Below are 15225 nucleotides of genomic sequence, written 5' to 3'. Positions count from 1 at the left end.
AGTGTGGACCTTAACCCCATGCAAAAAGAGGTCTCTCCCCTTACGGGGAGGTTGCCTGTAGGCCCCCGAAACATGTCGCTTTGTAAGAGTGACTTTGTTTGTCTGGGGCCATGGATCAGCCAAATAGTAACAGTGTGATTTAGGGTAGGGGCTTTGTGTTATTCCTTATCAACCTGACTTCTTTAGGAGCTGGAAATCAATCATGTGAGCAGTGAACCATGCTTACCGCTACTCCTACCATGATGGAGTCTCAACAAAGACTCGGAACACCAAGATTCAAATGAGCTTTCCTTCTTGGCAGTACTCCTTGTATGTTGTCTTACATTGATGTCTGGAAAGATAATGCTGTCTATGACTCCATGGGGAGCAGACAACAGAAGTTCCACATTTAGACTTTTTCTGGATTCTGTTGTATGTGCTTCTTCTCTTGGCTGATTTTAGCCTAAATCCTTTCCCTGTAATGCACTATAACTGTGAGAATACAGCTTTCTGTAAGTCCTGTGGGTCCTTCTAGGGAATTATGGAAACTTATAGTGGTTTAAGGGATATCCTAAACTTGCAGTTGGTATCAGAAGTGAGGGAAGTCTTGTGTGGCCTGTGTTCTCTAAATTTGCAGTTGGTTCAAACTCATTTCATATGTGTGTGGGTGTGTGTTTTGTTTTTGTTCACAGTCATGATCCTAAGTACCTAGAACAATTTCTAGCATATAGTAGGCATTCATTCAATGTTATAATGAATAAATTAATGAAAGTAGTTGAATATAATAAGAAACTAAGAGAAAATCTAATGAAATCTAGTAGTAAAGAACCATGTTGACAAAAAGCTTCCAAATAATGTATAACTAAATGGTTTTTATTATATTCTGAATAATGCTATGGTCTTCAAAATGGCTGCCTCTGTCAATTACAACTCTTTGGAATGATACATTTTTTTATATTAACTGGGAGTCGTAGATATTATGTCTTTTCAGTTTGTAGGAGTCACCACCAGATGGTGATATTTTTATTAGATAATAAGTAGTTTTTGTCTTCAGATTCATCAGTTTATGGAGAAAAGAAATCAACTATATGAAATATAGTACTTACTGCTAATAAAACATTAACAGGATAAGCCATTTAAATATAGCAGAAGATTTCTGTATGGGTATTTCCTATACCAGAAACACATTTTTACAATCATAATCACTTTAAAGAGTAAGTAGACTTTATGCTGATGTAGCTTACTTACCCTTACTCATTCTAAACAAGGATTGGGAGGAGCCGTTCATGCTTAGTCATATCCCCTATAGACACCATGACAATGTGGGACTCAATCCCAGGACCCTGACCTGAGCCAAAGGCAGATGCTTAACCAACTGAGCCACCCAGGCATCCCTACCTAATCCAGCAGAACTTTTAAGTGTATCCAGTGTAGAGTTAATTCAATAGCTAAGGGCAATTAAATGGGAATATCCTAGTTTTTTGGGGTTTTTTTTTCCCAGTTCTCCCAGCATAGGCCCAAGTCCAGTGAAAATAAAATAGTACACAGGAGGGCAAAGGAGTATTACAGTCTGCCAGTCCAGTTCTTGTGCTCTTTAAATCTCGATTTCCATAATCTTCTCCTATGCATTAAAGAGCTGTGCCAGTTATAAAGGATTTATTTCTATTGAAATCTTTATCATTTTCTTCAGTTTTATTATGATTCTGTTTCTAATTTCCTTGCTGCCAAAAACTGTACTTTAAAGCAACAAAATCACCTTTCTCTTTCATAAAATTATACATCTAAACTTCATATATCAAAGCTTACCTTTTACAAAGCATTATTAGAATATTCAACTTTTGCTTTTGGAACAGGCATTCAGTGCTATTAATTTATAGTATTTGATTGATCAGGCCATTTGTCATTATGTTAAAATAGCCCTCCATAATGGGGCACCTGGGTGGCTCAGTCCGTTAAGCAGCTGGCTCTTGATTTCAGCTCTGTCATGATCTTAGGGTACTGGGATCCAGCCCACCTTACACCAGAATTGGGCTCTGAGCTCAGTGGGGAGTCTCCTTCAGGATTCTCTCTTTCTCCCTCTACCCCTCCCCCTGCTCTCTTTCTAAAATCAATAAATCTTTTAAAGAAATAAAATAACCCTCAACTTTAGGGATATAAAAATCCTATTAAATAAAATATATTTGTAATGCTAACATATTTGAATTTGAATTTGTATGTTATGCATTAGTTGAGGCTTGTTTTACAAACTTTACTAATGCCATTACCTTTGCTTCCCAAGCTTAGAAGAGGAGACATTGAGAGATTAAATGAGAGGTAAAGTCCTTTGAAATAATTGCTTTGAAAATGAGTTCTTAATGGCAAAAAAAAAAAAAAAATCTTCTGAAGATGAAACCATCTGAAAGCCCATATCAAGTTATTTAGAATTCTGATTCAGTATAATAAAATAGAAACCAAAATAAATCATTTAAAAAATAATTCACTCAGTCTGTAAATAGTAAATAAGATATGTGAGTGAGGTGTGGTGGTAAACAAAGTCAAATACCATGTAAAATGTCAGCCCAATAACTTTGGAAAATAAACACTTAAGTAATACATTTAATGTATGTTTAAAGAAAAATCAGAATAAAGCATTTTGAAGTAAAATCACTTCATAATTTTTGAAATATACATTACTAATATCCTGACAAGGTGATTCTTGCATTTTTGCAATGTAACACATTTTAAAATTGGTGTTGAAATGTATACCTTACACTCATTTAATAAAATATATTGAATTTACTTGAGATACACATGCCTTTGAGAAAAAAACTAAAAAGCCCCTAAAATTAGAACAATATACAAATTTTCTATACTTCAAGAATGGCTAAGAAAATTCGCTAAATCTGCGGCTTTAGAAACACACTTTGATTTTTTTACTGAGTGGATTTTCCTTTGCTTTACCCAGAACTTTGTTAATCTGATTGAGCATACCTCACAGAACTTATCTGGCAGTACTTTTCCCCAATTTCCATTCAAATAAAACAATTCTAGAAATGATAATGTGTACATTTACAACCTTTTCCAATAATGTTTGAGTTATGGACTACTAATTCCACTTGTAACACACGACATTTTGTTTCAGGGAAAGTCTTGACATAATGAAAAGATGAAAGGAAAATACATTTAAGAGAGAAAGGAAGAAAAACATTTAGTAAGCAATTTGTACTTTATAGAAATGAAGGAACAACTATTTACAGACTATGGGCATGCATGTTTCAAAGTTGGAAGCTAGCTAGTTTGCCATTTTATATGAAAATATATTTCTTAGACATGGGTGTAAAGCTAAAGCAGTAACTGTAATAAGCTTGTTTTGCCAGGCACGTGTAGGAAAGTCTCTTTAAATACAACTCAGAGTTTGGCTACATTTCTTCCATTTGCAAAATGTCTTCTTACCCCTTGCAATAAAGGCCAGCTTTATGTGTTTGAAACATGAGCACGTGAACAATATATTCATTGGATTTATGCAATTTTTTGTTTACTCTGAGGATGACCAACAGGCAAAAACATTAGTAAAAGAGGCCGATATTTAATCTAGAAAACAGCTTTAGGAATCAGATAAGAAACAAATCTTTTAATTACCACAGTGTGTGATCCACAGGTAATACATCAGAAGCACTTAAGTGTTTAGGCTCGTTCCAGCTGCTTGCCCTAGAAACAGTTAACTACTAAATCTGTAATGCTTATGTAAACCAACAAGTAAAGGAAGTAAAATAACCTCAGAACAAAAGTGTTAGTTTAGCAGTTTGAACTTGCAGCCCCATTCTTGCCTTTAGTGTTAGTTTAGCAGTTGGAACTTGCAGACCCATTCTTGCTTTATTAGACCAAATGATCACTAGTTACCCTTGCTTTCTTCCTCTCTTTTTCTGTAAGCTTTATTTAACAATTGGATTTCCTCCTGGTAGCCATCCTTCTCTTGATGCTGCCTTTTACTGTTCTGCCTGTGTGCTTCAACAGTGTCCGGAATGGAGATGTTGATATCACCATCGGGATTACTCGTGGGTAAAAAGAGAGAGTATGAGGCTGTTTCCCCTAAATCACAAGAAACAAATCTGTTTTCTTTCCGTGAGTAGCGTAGGGATGGAGATCTGACCTGTGTGGAGGACTGGCTGATGTTGCTAATAATTGACACAGTGTCCAAGGCTTCTTCATTATCACAAATTTCAAGAACTTCCAAGTGTATTTTCACACTGGTGTCGGCAAACGTGGAGGGAGAATCTTCTGAGTTTGGTTCGTGGCCAACACTTTTGGATCGATAGACTTCTATTTTCTTAGAGGCTGGAGTTATTTTTTGTCCTTCTGCACTTACCTCATAGGTAGAGAGAGAGAGGGTTTTCCCTGTAGGCGCTTGGAGAGACACAGTCCCCTGGAATGCGCACAAGGGAATGGCAAGGGCACCACCAGTGCGCTGGGGACAAAAACAAAATTGTTACTATTGAAAACTAGTTTCTGAAATTAGGCCATTTAGAAATTCATTTTATTCATCAATATGATAGAGTTTTTTTTTCTATTCCAGACCCATTTCCCTAGAAACCTTTAGCAATGGGATTTAAATTTTGCCATCAAAGCAGTACAGTTCAGTTTCTCCCAAGTCAAATTTAACATCTAAATGAGGACAGTCAGAAACATTTCTTTGAAGATAAAGGACATATTCCCCTAGTTTAAGGCCAGATTTGTGTATTGATGGGGGCAGCAGTAGATGCTTCCAAAGGCAGAATGTGGGCATAAAATTGAATGCTTATTTATAATCTGGAATTGCTTTTATAGTTTTGTCACATTAAAAAGTTTGAAAGAAATGCAGACTGTGTTATCAAAATGCACTTTTTTTTCCTGTTTAGTGTGTCACAGAGAGTGATAATTGTGAAACTATGATTCAGATTAAGTATAAAGTATATTTCCGCTGCTAGGTTTGAGCATTCAGAAGAGGAACCAAATTTCCCCAGAATGCTGCTACACTCTGCCTACTTTTCCACGAAGAAATCACAGTCATTAAAGTAAATCCAGTAATAGAGAACTCCCCCACATCTCTGCAAAAACTTTCTTGAAGGTTAGAACCTTTTATTTAAAACTTCGTATGTTAAGATTTTTAAAAATCTGTACTCACCACTGATAAGTGCTTAAGAAATGAGAGAAAACAGACTGAATCTTATAATAGCCTATATTTTATATTATTGATTCACATCTTCATACTTCCAGTTGATTTGCTTTCTTTTTTGATTACATGTTAGTCTCAGAAGATACAAAACTTCTGGAGCAATGTTCTTAAAGCTAGGTCCCCAGACTAGTGTCATCAGCATTACCTGATAACTTGTAAGAAATGCGGATTTTTGAGCTCTATCCCAGACCTACTGAATTAGAAACTTTGGGGGTGGGTTCCAGCAATCTATTTTAACAAGCTGTCTAAGTGATTCTGTTGTGCTGTAAGGTTTGCTGTCTCTAACTAAAGAAATGTTGTAGTCCAGAAAAGGAAGGGGAAGGAAGTTGGTTAACAGACACTTTTTATACATGTGCCAGTTACCTAAAAAGCTGAGTTACTAACTGGACTGCCTTAAATGTGTCTTTACAGGGGGATTGGCATGAGAGCTCATGGTATTTTGCCAATTTAAGATGATCAGTCTTCCTGTTTGCCTGTAACTGTGCCAGCTTTAGCACTGAAATTCTTGCATCTCAGGAAACCTCTCAGTTCCAGAAAAACCAGAATAGCTGGTCACCCTATTTGCCTTGGGCATTTTGTATCTGGACCTAAGTGTGGCTGGAGGAAGCCCAGGACTACAATTTGGATTCTCTTCTACCTGGGCGGAGCTCAGTTTTTATAGATGAAAAGAAATACTCGATATCAGTGCTATTATTTAGCATTATTCTAGAAGGCCTAGCTACACAACAGTCAAGAAATATTGAGCAGGAAGAAATAAAATTTTCATAATTTTCATGTGAAAATGTCAACTTAGAAATTCTAAAGAAGGGACTCTAAAAAAAGAAACAATAATAATAATTTAGGAGTTTCATAAGGTTGCTAAATTGTAGGTAAACGTTAAGATATCAATAGCAATTACCAATTAAAAATATGTTAAAAATATAATTTAAAAAGGTCTCATTCAAAATAGTAACAAAATTATAGAAGTATGTGAGAACAATATGAAAAAAAAAAAAACACTGTAGTGAAAGAAACCCTGAATAAAAAGAAACAATGTTTCCACATGGAAAAACTCTATTGTAAATCTGGAAATTTTGTTTTATTGATTTAATACAATTTTAATAGAAAATAGAATACCAATGGAATTTTATTTAATAACATGAAAAATTTCTCCTAAGATTTATCTGCAAGAATAAATGTTTATGTATAACCAAGAAATTTTGGAAACAGACTAATAGGGTAGATTTATAAAAATAATATGAAGCTACGGTAACTAATACAGGTTGTTAATGGCAAGATGTAATAAATTAAGGAGTCAAGAAACAAAATTTAGTATATCACAAAGATGTCATTTCAAAATAGGAATCAAATGGCTTTCCATTACAAAATTAAATTATATTCCTTTTATGTTATATGCAAAAATAATTTTTTGAGTCTTAATGCTTTTAAAATGCTGTGTGAAGAAGAACTTTACAAATCTGGAGTGAAAATCAGAAATGACAAAAGAGGGACAGATTTGATTGCAGAAAAATTGAAAGCAAAGGTAAAAAACAAATGGCATCCCAGGAGAAAATATTTACAGCATATATAGGACAAAGTTTGTAATATAGTTGTAATATAGAGAGTTTGTAAAATAATTGTAATATAGAGAGTTTCTCCAAATCAATGAGATAAACATCGCCGGAGAAAAAAAGGAACTGGGCAAGGCAATTAAAGGAAGAACTACAAGTGAGAATAAACATGTGAAAACATATTCAATTTCACCAATAATCAAAAAAATGTAAGTAGAAACAATGGGTCATTTTCAGCATCTCAGATAGCCCTCCATAAAAAAGAGAGAGAGAGAAATGAAGAAATAAAATGATAGATGCCATCTTTAGAGTACATTTTGATTTATTTGATTTGAAAATAAAACTACATATATTTACCAGCAATCCTATTTCTGTGAGTCAGTTCCACCATCAAATATCAACCCGTACTATTGTTTATTTCAGCACTGTTGTAAGTCCCTGAATAGAAATAACCTAAATGTACTGGAAAATGTACTTGAAAGAATGAAGTAAAGCTATAAGTTCTGCCTGGATAAAATAATTTCAATACATTTTGAATGATAATAGCAAGTTGCAAAACAATATGTAAAGTATGATCCAATTTTCTTGTAGAAAAACATCTACCAGAAAACAGCTCAGCAAATTATACGTGTAGGAATAAAAGATGTATGGACAAATAGCACACATATACTAGGCACAGAAAAGATCTGAAAGGCTGCGTTACATACAATTATTTTCTCTGAAACTGGATGGAGGGAGGACGTCAACTTTGATGTTTTATATATCTAAATTGTTCGACGATGATGATGATTTTGCTTGTGGAAGTTTATTAGGTAATAGAGGAGGCAGAGAGTGCAAAATATTACTAGAAGGGCATCCAGGGAGTGGGGTAGGGTACTGAGTGTGTGTTGTCTGTGATGATAGGTCAGAGTTCAGTTTGGTAGTCAGTTTGGAGTTTGTGCTGCATTTGGGGTTTGTGAATCAACACTCTGCATTTAGGGTTTGTGCTATTTTTAGGTTTGGAGTGAGGAGACAAGGTGGGTGCAGGGGACTGTCTCAAAATTTTGCCCTGATAGTTTGATTGTTTAGAATAAAAGTCCCAATTGGGGTAGAGTTTATTTTCTGTTCAAATTTTTTAAAGAGTAGCAAATGGCACTTTCGATAAGAAAAATAAATATTTTAAATTATCAGAAAGGAAAAGGATCATCTGGTTCTCAGCAGACAAAATAAAGTGACCAGGGTCTGTAATGAGTCAGATTCTCCTTACTAATTTTACTGCAAAAACTATTAAAAATATTTGAGTCCAAAAATCTGTCAATGTATACATTAAGTTCAAATAAAGAATCCCACTTAAGGAAAAAAAAATATGTAATTTGAGTTACAAACTGCAGTGTAATCCACAGATTTGGAAGCCATTCAAAAAGTTGAAGAATAATTTCAAAATGAAACTGAAAACAAAAGGCATTAAATCTTAAGTGAAAATTAACATTAATTTTGAGTAGATAAAACAAAAAACCGTATTTTTATTGATTTAATTTATCTTCATCTTTGTACTGGGTTGACTAGTGTGTCCCCTCCATAATTTTTATTCATCTGTACCTTGTGAATTTGATGTTATTTGGAAATAGGGTCTTTTCAAACATAAACTAAAATGAAGTCATAATGGATATGGGTGGACCCTAATCCAGTGACTGGGGTATCCTTTTGAGAAAAGAAATTTGAACACAGACTCACTTAGAGGGAAGATGGCCGTGTGAAGGAGATAGCACCTAAGAGTTATTCAATGTAAACCAAGAAAGGATGGCCCTGCTGACACCTTGACTTTGAATTTCTGGCCTCCAGAAATATGAGACAATAGATTTCTGTTGTTTTAAACTGTCTTAAGTTTGCAGTGATTTGTTACAGCAGCCCTAGGAAATTAACACAATGTTTTGTGCAAACACGTAATGAAACATTTGCAAAGTTCTGCAACTGTCTGTTTTCTTCTGGAGAACGGAACTGCATGGTATTTTTATCAAATCCACGTAGAATGGAATCTCCTCCAGGGAAAGGAACATTTCCCTGTGGGTCTTTATTTTCTCTACCATCTATACCAGTGCCTGACACATGGTGGGCCCTCAAAAAATACTTGTTGAATCAATAAATGTGTGTATGAATGAATGAATCTGCAACATTGACCTTGTAGATTTTTTAGATTCCATATTTTAACTTCCTAAAGCAGAAAAAATAAGATCATCGTTCAAAAGTATTGCTGTTTAAAATTTATTTTTTTTATATTTTAACAGCCCTATATAACAAATGATGATAGTTATAAATGCATCAAAAGGTGATATTAGAACATATCCTTTTTATAAAAATAAAATAGAATATTATGGGACTGAATTGTATGTGAACGTTTACTGCATGATAAAAAAAATGATAAGATTCAGAGAGCATAAAACTAGGCATTTCATAGTCTCTGCTTTCTTTCCATTTAAAAGTCTGTGAATTAGCATATGCTGTCAGGAATAATGGTAATCCATTATTGCTGTACTCCTGAGCGTAGGTGGCTGGGAGCTTTTTTATTTGGAAATGAAAAGCAGTCTCTAAACCTCACAGATGCTTCAGGAGGAGAGAGCATGCCATGTAAACACATTAGCACAAATAATCCGCTCTGATAATTGATTCAGACTTACTGACCTTGGGCATATTGAACTTTTTATTTCTTCACTATAAGCCTCTAGGTGAATTCAGGGTGAAATTATAATATAAAAGAGTTGCTCCAAATTTCTCTCCTAACAAGGTGAGGTATTGTGTTATCTGAATCACTCAACTTAAGGAAGACATATTATAACATGTAAAATCATAGCACTTAGGAGAAACCACAGAGTTCTGATTTCTCATTTTATAAAGGGAGAATTGACAGCCAGAGAGGTGAAGCCCCTTTCCCAGGGTCACGCAAGTAATAGTAGTAGGACAGGTATCTTAATGCCCAGTTAAGTGCTCTTTTCCAATGTGCCATGTTGTCACTTTAAAATCAATCTGCTTTAGCCAGGATTAGATCATGGGTTTTTTCCCCCGGAAGCTAGAATTCTATCACTAACTCGTGAATAATCCAAGTGACTGACAATTTTAATCTAAATTAAAATCATATAGATGATCTTTAGGTTGTTTAGGTGACTTTAAGGCATCTAAAAGTACAAATTTTGAGGAATTAAGTCAAACAGACCATGTAAGATGGTTTAGGGAAAAAGAGATAAAGACACTAAAAACAAACAAAAATAGCAGAGAGAATGAGAACTTTATGAGAAAAACAATAAACTGTAGTTTAAATAATATTTTGGAATTTTATTTAAAACTGTGTGACTGCAATATTTTCATATATTCAACTTCTAAAATATTCCTTGTGTCATTTTGCCACCTTTATTTAAATGTTTAGTACACTAGAATAAGGAGGACACATGAATTACTCAAGGAAAAGAGAGAAGGGCAAGAGAATAAGGGCCTCTATAAAGGGCAGTATGTATCATAGAAAGTGCTAGGTGTTTTAACATATGTTCCATTTAATCCTCACAGATCTTCAAACTGTCAATTAAGCTTTTTTTTAAAATGATGAAAAGTTTCACAACTGAGTAACAAATTTAGGATTGATATTTATCATAACAAGTATTTACTGATTCTACTAAACACAAGCTTCTTACTATGAGTACTATAAGTCAGACTTCTTACTATAAGTACTTTATATGTATTTTCTTGATTTTCCTATCAACCTTATAAAATAGAGCCACTCGTTATCCGAATTTTATAGGTAACATAATTGAGTCATGAGGATATAAGTCAGTTAATGGCATAGTCAAATCCAAATACAGGATTATCTCTCAAACCCTCTGCTCTTAGCCATTCTGCTACTTCAGGGCATAATGTTTGTGATAAAATATGAATAATACCTCATTCTCCTAATCCAGCAAGCACCCACTATGTCCTATAGGAACAAGAGAGAGGTGGGATTAATTCATTCACATTAGGAAGTGAAAGGAGTATTTAGAGAAGGTACTTGAGAAAATGATTTCTAAATAGGGTCCTAAAAGATGATTTCAGTAGACATAAAGTAAGAAAAATGCATTCCAGGATGAGGGAGTTGTAAGAGCAAAGGCAAATGGAATTTGGGGGTAATGACACAGTACAAGGAAATGAGACAAGAAATAGAGGTTGGGCCCAGGGTGAAGAACACTGTACACCAGGATAAAGAGTTTTGATTATATTCCATAGGTGAGGGGGAAATGTGATTTTTGTTTTCACATTTATGGAAAGGAAAGAAATTAAGATATATGGAAGTCTTCTATGTGCCAGCAGTGCACTTGGCACTTTACATGTGAAATCTAATTTAATACAATCTATAAGGGAGGTAAAATTATTTCCATTTTACAGGTAAGCAAAGTGAGGTGTGGAGAGGTTAACCAACTTGCTTAGGTTACAAACAAAGTTAAGTTTTGAACTGTGATCTAAATTCAGCTCAGATTCCACATGTTTTCCACTATGCCACTAAAGTCTAAGAAGATAATGGGGGACCCTGTGAAAGATGGATTGGAGGAAGGGGACCATGGTGTCAGGGAGACCCCTTAGCAGGTTTTTAAAATCATTGTGTGCAAAAGGAAAGGGAAGCTGAGTTTCAGTACTGGTAGTAGAAATGGCAAATATGGGATGGACTCTAGGGGAATTGCAGAGCAAAATTTGAGACTGGGCAGGGTCATGGTAAAATAGTGCTGCTGAATCACATACACCTACCGTAGAACTCAACTGAGTCACTATCGCTATAATCCTCACCTCTCTAAGTCTCAGTTTCTCATTTATAAAATATAAAGAATAAATGAGTTAATGGCTGTAAAATGATTAGCTGAGTGTTTCACACAAAGTGCTCCATAAGCATTAGCTATTAGGTATTATTAGGAGGTGAGTAAGAGAGAAATCCATGATGTCTTCGAGATTTCTAGTGCTAGTATCTAGTACCAGTAAGTGAGATAAAGAACTTAGGAGGATGTAAATAATGTAATCTTACTTTTGTGGTCTTCATCTCCAATCAGGCAGCCTATTCTTCTGCAGTATTTTATCCTAATGGCCTAAATATGCTAAATAAAAGCCAGAGATTACCAGAATGGATTAAAAACATGACAACTACATACTGTCTATGAGAAATTTATTCCAGATATAATGTTATAGGCAGGCTGAAAGTTGAAAGATGGAAAAAGATACAGCATGCAAATATCAATCAAAGGAAAGCACAACTGGCTATATCAGATAAAATGGACTTCAGAGCAAAGAATATTACAAGAAACAGGAAGGATTATTTTAGTAATGATAAGAAGATCTGTCTACCAAGAAGATACAGCAGTCCTAACTCTGTATACACCAAACAACAGAGTTGCAAAATACGTAAAGCAAACTGAGAACTGAAAGGAGAGATAGTCAAGTTCACAATTACAGCTAGAGACTTCACTACCCTTCTCTTAATAATTAATAGAACAGCTAAACAAATTCAGCAAGGATATAGAAAAATACCATCAACTAACATCTAATCAACATTTATAGAAAATTTTATAGAAAGAAATACTTTTATTTATAGAAAGCTATCCAACAAGAGCAGAATACAGATTATTTCCATGGAACATATACCAAGATAGCTCATATCTGGGACATAAAATAAATCTCAATAAATTTAAAAGAATTATACAGAATGTGTTCTCTAGCCACAGTGGATTCAAGATAGAAATAAATAATAGAAAGATAATGGGAAAATCTCCAAACCTCTGGAAAGTAAAGACACTTATAAATAATCCATGAGTCAGAGAGAAAGTCTTAAGGGAAAAAAAAAAAGTTGAACTGAATTAAAATTAAAATACAACATATCAAAATTTGTGAGATGCATCTAAAGCAGTGCTAAAAAGGAAATTTAAGGCACTAAATGCATACATTTGAAAAGAGTAATAGTCTCAAGTCAATAATGTAAGCTCCCGCCTCAGTAATCTAGAAAAATAAGAGCAAAATAAAATCAAGCAAGAATAAGGGAAGAAATCCTCAGGATGAGAAGAGATTGATGAAATTGAAAACAAAACAATAGAGAAAAATCAGTGAAGCAAAAACCGGTTTTTTTTAACAGATTAATAAAATTGCCAAATCTCTAGCAACAGTGACAAAGAAAGAAAGAAGACACAAATTACCAATATTGGGAATGAAATAGGACATTGCCACAGTCCACACAGAAGATAAGAGAATACTACAAACAACTTTACACATTGAAATTTGACAACTTAGAAGAAATAGACCAATTCCTTATAAAACACAAACTATAACAATACACCCAATATGAAATAAATAATTTTAATAACCCTATAACTTTTAGGGTAATTGAACTCATAATTTCATAATTTTAAAACTCTCAAAAAGAAATCACCAAGCCCATGTGGTTTCACTGGAGAAATCTGCCAAACATTTAAAGGAGAATTAATATAAATGCTGCACAATCTCTTCCTGAAAATAAAAGATGGAACACTTCTCAATTCACTTTATGAAGGTAGTTTTGCCTTGTTACTAAAACTAGACAAATGGTATGAACAAAAAGACAAAAACAAAAAACTACAGATCCATATTATTTCTTAATATAGGTGCAAATATCCTTAACAAGTATTAGCAAATGGAATTCAGCAGTCAGTTAGAAGAATTGTATTCCATGATTAAGTGGGGTTTATTACAGAACTGCAAGGCTAATTTCAATATTCAGAAATAAGCTGATGTGATCCACCATATTAATAGGGTAAGAAGAAAAATCACATGATTATATCAATTGATATAGAAAAACAGCTTGACAGAATTCAACATCAATTCATGACAAAAGTAGCAGTAGAGAGTAGATTTCTCACTTTGATAAAGAGCATCTATAAAAACCCTCCAACTAACATTATACTTAATGGTGAGTGACTGCTTTCCCTTAAGATCAGGAACAAGGTTAGGATGTCAGTTCTTACCACTCCTATTCAACATACTGCTGGAACTTCTAGCCAGTGCAATAGTCAAGAAAAGGAAATCAAAGGTAGATCAGAAAGAAAGAAAGAAAACTGCAAATGACATGATTGACCTATTTAGAAATTTTCAAAGAATACAAAAATGCCTAGAACTAACAAATGAACTAATCAAGGTTACCTTCAAGTTGAACGTTGTATTTCTATATAGTAGCAATGAACATATGGACATCAAAATAAAAATACATTACCATTTACTATTGCTCAGAAAAGTGAAATAGGTGTTAGTCTAACAAGACCTGTATAGGATTTATAAGCTGGAATCTACGTGAAGGAAACCACAGATCTAAAGAGACATATTGTGTACATGGACTAGAAGACTCAACATAGTAAAGATGTCAGTTATTTATAAATTGATATATAGGTTTAATGTAAGTCCTATTAAAATCCCATCAAGATTTTTTTTGCAGATATAGACATGATTATTCAAAAATTTGTGTGAAAGGGCAAATGAACTAGAATAATAAACTTATTTTGAAAAACATGAATACAGTGGGAGTAATCAGTCTACCTAACTTCAGTATAGCTATGATAATCAAGACTATGCTGTTGGTGGAGAGATAAATGACAGAATCCAGAATAGAAGACCCACACAAATATGCCCAACTGCTTTTAGACAAATGTGCAAAAGCAATTCAACAGAGGAAAGATAGCCTTTTCAACAAATGCTGTTGGAGCAATTGGACATCCATAGGCAAACAAAAAACCTAGAACTAAGTTTCATGTTTTATTCAAAAATTACCTCAAAATGGATCACAGTCTTAAATGTAAAACTGTAAAACTTTTATTAAAAACAAAGGAGAATCTTTGAGATCTAAGGCTAAGCAAAGAGTTCTTAGACTTGATAGCAAAAGCATGATCCATAAAAGGAAAGTTGATAAATTAGACTTCAGCAAAGTTAAAAACTTCTGTGCAAGTGCAGATTCAGATTCAGTAGGTCTATGGTGGTCTGAGATTCTGCACTTAGATGATGCTGAGGCTGCTGGTCCATGGACTACACTTTTTGAGGAGCAAACGACATACAGCCTGTAAGCCTCCTTACAATAAAACAAGACGAAATCAGAGAGCGAGACAAACCATAAGAGACTCTTAATCATAGGAAACAAACTGAGTGTTGCTGGAGGGGAGGGGGATGGAGGGATGGGGTAACTGGGTGATGGACGTTAAGGATGGCATGTGATGTAAGGAGCACTGGATATTATATAAGACTGAAGAATCACTGACCTCTACCTCTGAAACCAATAATACATTATATGCTAATTAATTGAATTTAAGTGAAAATAAATTTTAAAAAATACATATATATAGAAGGCTCCTTACAATTCTAAAACTACATGATTTCATGAGTAAATAGATTCTGTTATTCTATCATGTTAGCAACTTAAAGAAGTAGAGGAGAGAATTCAATTTCAGTTAAAGGAATAATAGAAACCCCCCAAAAGCCAACTTTATAGATGAACAGTATGAGAAACCA

The 15225-nt window shown here is 34.1% G+C and overlaps 1 protein-coding gene across 1 annotated transcript in view; it reads right to left on the bottom strand.

Annotated features, from left to right (window-relative positions):
- Nucleotides 1-3850: 3850 nt before the first annotated feature.
- Nucleotides 3851-15225, bottom strand: part of GPR149 (G protein-coupled receptor 149) — a 57762-nt gene continuing 46387 nt past the window's right edge. Inside the window, exon 5 of the mRNA XM_002924703.4 lies at nt 3851-4423. Coding sequence (XP_002924749.1) covers nt 3851-4423 — 573 coding nt within the window. The remainder of the gene's footprint in view (nt 4424-15225) is intronic.

The sequence above is a fragment of the Ailuropoda melanoleuca genome, chromosome 1, assembly GCF_002007445.2.
Source record: "Ailuropoda melanoleuca isolate Jingjing chromosome 1, ASM200744v2, whole genome shotgun sequence".
Classification (NCBI taxonomy): domain Eukaryota; kingdom Metazoa; phylum Chordata; class Mammalia; order Carnivora; family Ursidae; genus Ailuropoda; species Ailuropoda melanoleuca.
This window is presented reverse-complemented; position numbering and strand designations above follow the sequence as displayed.